The 2,500-nt window shown below is 44.9% G+C and overlaps 1 protein-coding gene across 9 annotated transcripts in view; it reads right to left on the reverse strand.

Moving 5' to 3' along the window:
* Positions 1–2,500, reverse strand: part of birc6 (baculoviral IAP repeat containing 6) — an 88,194-nt gene that overhangs the window by 77,325 nt on the left and 8,369 nt on the right. For all 9 annotated transcript variants that reach the window (XM_053682502.1, XM_053682498.1, XM_053682496.1 and 6 more), the window contains exons 2-3: positions 1,346–1,527; position 1 (exon numbers count right to left, since the gene is read on the reverse strand). The exon at position 1 is cut by the window's left edge and continues 137 nt beyond it. In XM_053682502.1, the coding sequence (XP_053538477.1) occupies position 1; positions 1,346–1,527 (183 nt within the window). The remainder of the gene's footprint in view (positions 2–1,345; positions 1,528–2,500) is intronic.

The raw sequence follows: 2,500 nt of genomic DNA on the forward strand, positions 1-2,500 counted from the left end.
CCTGAGACACACACACACAGTTTACAATTCTGCTTCACATCTCCCAGTACATTTAAAGTTGTGTGTGTTCTGAGATTTAAGGAGTCGTATGAGCGTCGGGACGACTCGGACGCGATCGAGAAGTAGATTAACTTCAATTAAAGATTCGATTTCTCTCTCGGTTTTAGTGAACAGACATTTTTCTAGACCAAGGGTGCCAATAATTCTGGACCCGTACTTGACTGTAGGAGTTTTTACAGCTAATCAGTTGCGCAGCGTGTAAACTCCGGGCCTTGCGGTGGCGTCCGTGAGGTTATTAGTGGTCCTACACGTCTGCTGGGTTTGTGCTGAACGTTGGAGCGGAGCTCTAGAGACGGAGAGAAAGGAGTGGTGAAAACCTCTCATCGGCCCTGTGCAGTAAACGCCACGCCCGACCTGTCTGTCTGCATTCTACTGCGGCTCCCCCGCTCGCTCACGTGACTGTGACGTGATCTCCTCCCTCACCTGACCTGCTGAGTCGATCCACCTCGTTACAGACACCTCCTAATCACACACACTTCTGTATGGACGCTTTACTTCTCATGTACCATTATAAACAGTGCGTTATATCCGAGATATTCATTTCTCACAGACCTGAGAACAGTAACAACAAACAAACAACAACAAAAGGTTTACACCCAAAAAGACTAAATATCCGGACAACGAGGCGTCTAATCCAACACTCTGCATTCAGAGTTGTTAATGAGAATTATGAAGCCCAATTATCATTTTATTTGTAAACAATGAATTAGTGTTAATTAAGCGCTCATTAATAATTAAAAGGAATACACTGGTGCTGTTAATCGATCGATTAATATCAGTTTAATTAGCACCTGGTGTTCCTTTTGTATTCATGAATTAAGTGCAGTTAATAACTATTTAAGTCAGCGATCTTAATGAAACGCTATAAATCACTTGGTAATTGGATATTATTCAATAACGTTTGCGGCGACTGATATTTAGCGGAGAACGCGTTTATTTATTTACTGAAACCCGTTAAATCCCGCGACGTTACTGAGGATAATTACACGGGCGACCCGTTAAGCAGACAGCTACGTGAGCTGCGTCAGCAGTCACGAGGAAGCTTCACCCGTTACCATGACGACCACCAGTTCACACTCACGATCAGACTATTATCGGTACGTCGCAGTACAGTGAAAGTCTTTTTCCTTGGCATATCCCAGCGAGTTAGGAGGTACACTACGTCGTGTAGAGGACCAGAGGAGCACTACGATGAAGCGCACTCGTCTGTAGCTTCTTTATGGTGGCTTTACAACGCCCTTATGACTGGTTATAAGCTCTGCGTGAGGGTTTACGCCTCGCCCACCTCTGTGACCGGGAGCTCCAGCTGGACCATGTCCTCCGGTTTGGACACAGGAGCCTGCAGAGCCGTGTCCAAGAGCAGAATTCCGTTCAGGTCCTTCCTGCATCCCACCGCGTAATCATCCACAAACAGAACCTTATCCACCGCCGGGAAGTACTGACACCTCACACGGCCTCCGGGCTTCGCTGTGGACACACACACACACACACACACACACACACACACACACACACACACACACAGTCAGCAACTTACAATTACTGTGATGATCAATTACTGCATCCAGATGTTTTTATTAATAGTGCACTTGGTTATTTCTTGACGTTCTTTCACGCCCGTTGCTCCGGCTCCTCAGTCTGAATCCGAGAGAAACTCGGTCTCATCATTTATTTTATTTTCTCACGGCGTTAAACGAAACTAAGAAATACAGACCAGGATTTACGGTGTGTGTAATTCCCACTTTTTATTAAGGTTATTTATTTAAATTGTTTGTGTCGTACTTACCAATTTAACTGTACAGATCAGGAAAACAAATCCGGGTTTGATTTTGTATACAGCCGTCGTGAGAAAAAGAAAGTACACCCTCTCAGTTTTTATCAGCGCCTAAATAACAACTGTGCGCTCCTCACTAACTTCTATAAAGAAATAAATAAGCTCAGGTGTGTACAAAAAAACATCACCACAGATTTCAATATGTAATCATTTTTTCCTCTAAAACACAATCCAGGTGTGAAAACCCAACTACACCCTTCCTACATTCAGTCACTGAGAGAGTAACTATCAGTGGGAGTACCTCTATAACAGCAGAACCTGGGACCGTGTGGTGTTCCAGAGCACTCAGGTGTGTGTCTACATCAAGCCATGAAGAACAGACATGATCTCAGACATGACCTCAGAAGCGACTGTTGCCGCGCGTCGATCTGGGAAAGGGTTATCGGGCCGTCTCCTAACTATTTAAAATTCACCATTCTACAGTCAGGAGCACTGTTTACAAATGGAGAGCCTTCAAGACAGCTGCAAATCTTCCCAGATGTGGGAGTCCCTGCAAATTCAGTCCAGTCCAAGGACAGACCATTTATTGAGCAGAGATGTTAAGAAAAACCCAAGAGCTGCATCATGTGACCTACAGACCTCTGTAAGTGAGCGAGTGTGGTGTTC

This window comes from Ictalurus punctatus, chromosome 9 (assembly GCF_001660625.3).
Source record: "Ictalurus punctatus breed USDA103 chromosome 9, Coco_2.0, whole genome shotgun sequence".
Lineage (NCBI taxonomy): Eukaryota > Metazoa > Chordata > Actinopteri > Siluriformes > Ictaluridae > Ictalurus > Ictalurus punctatus.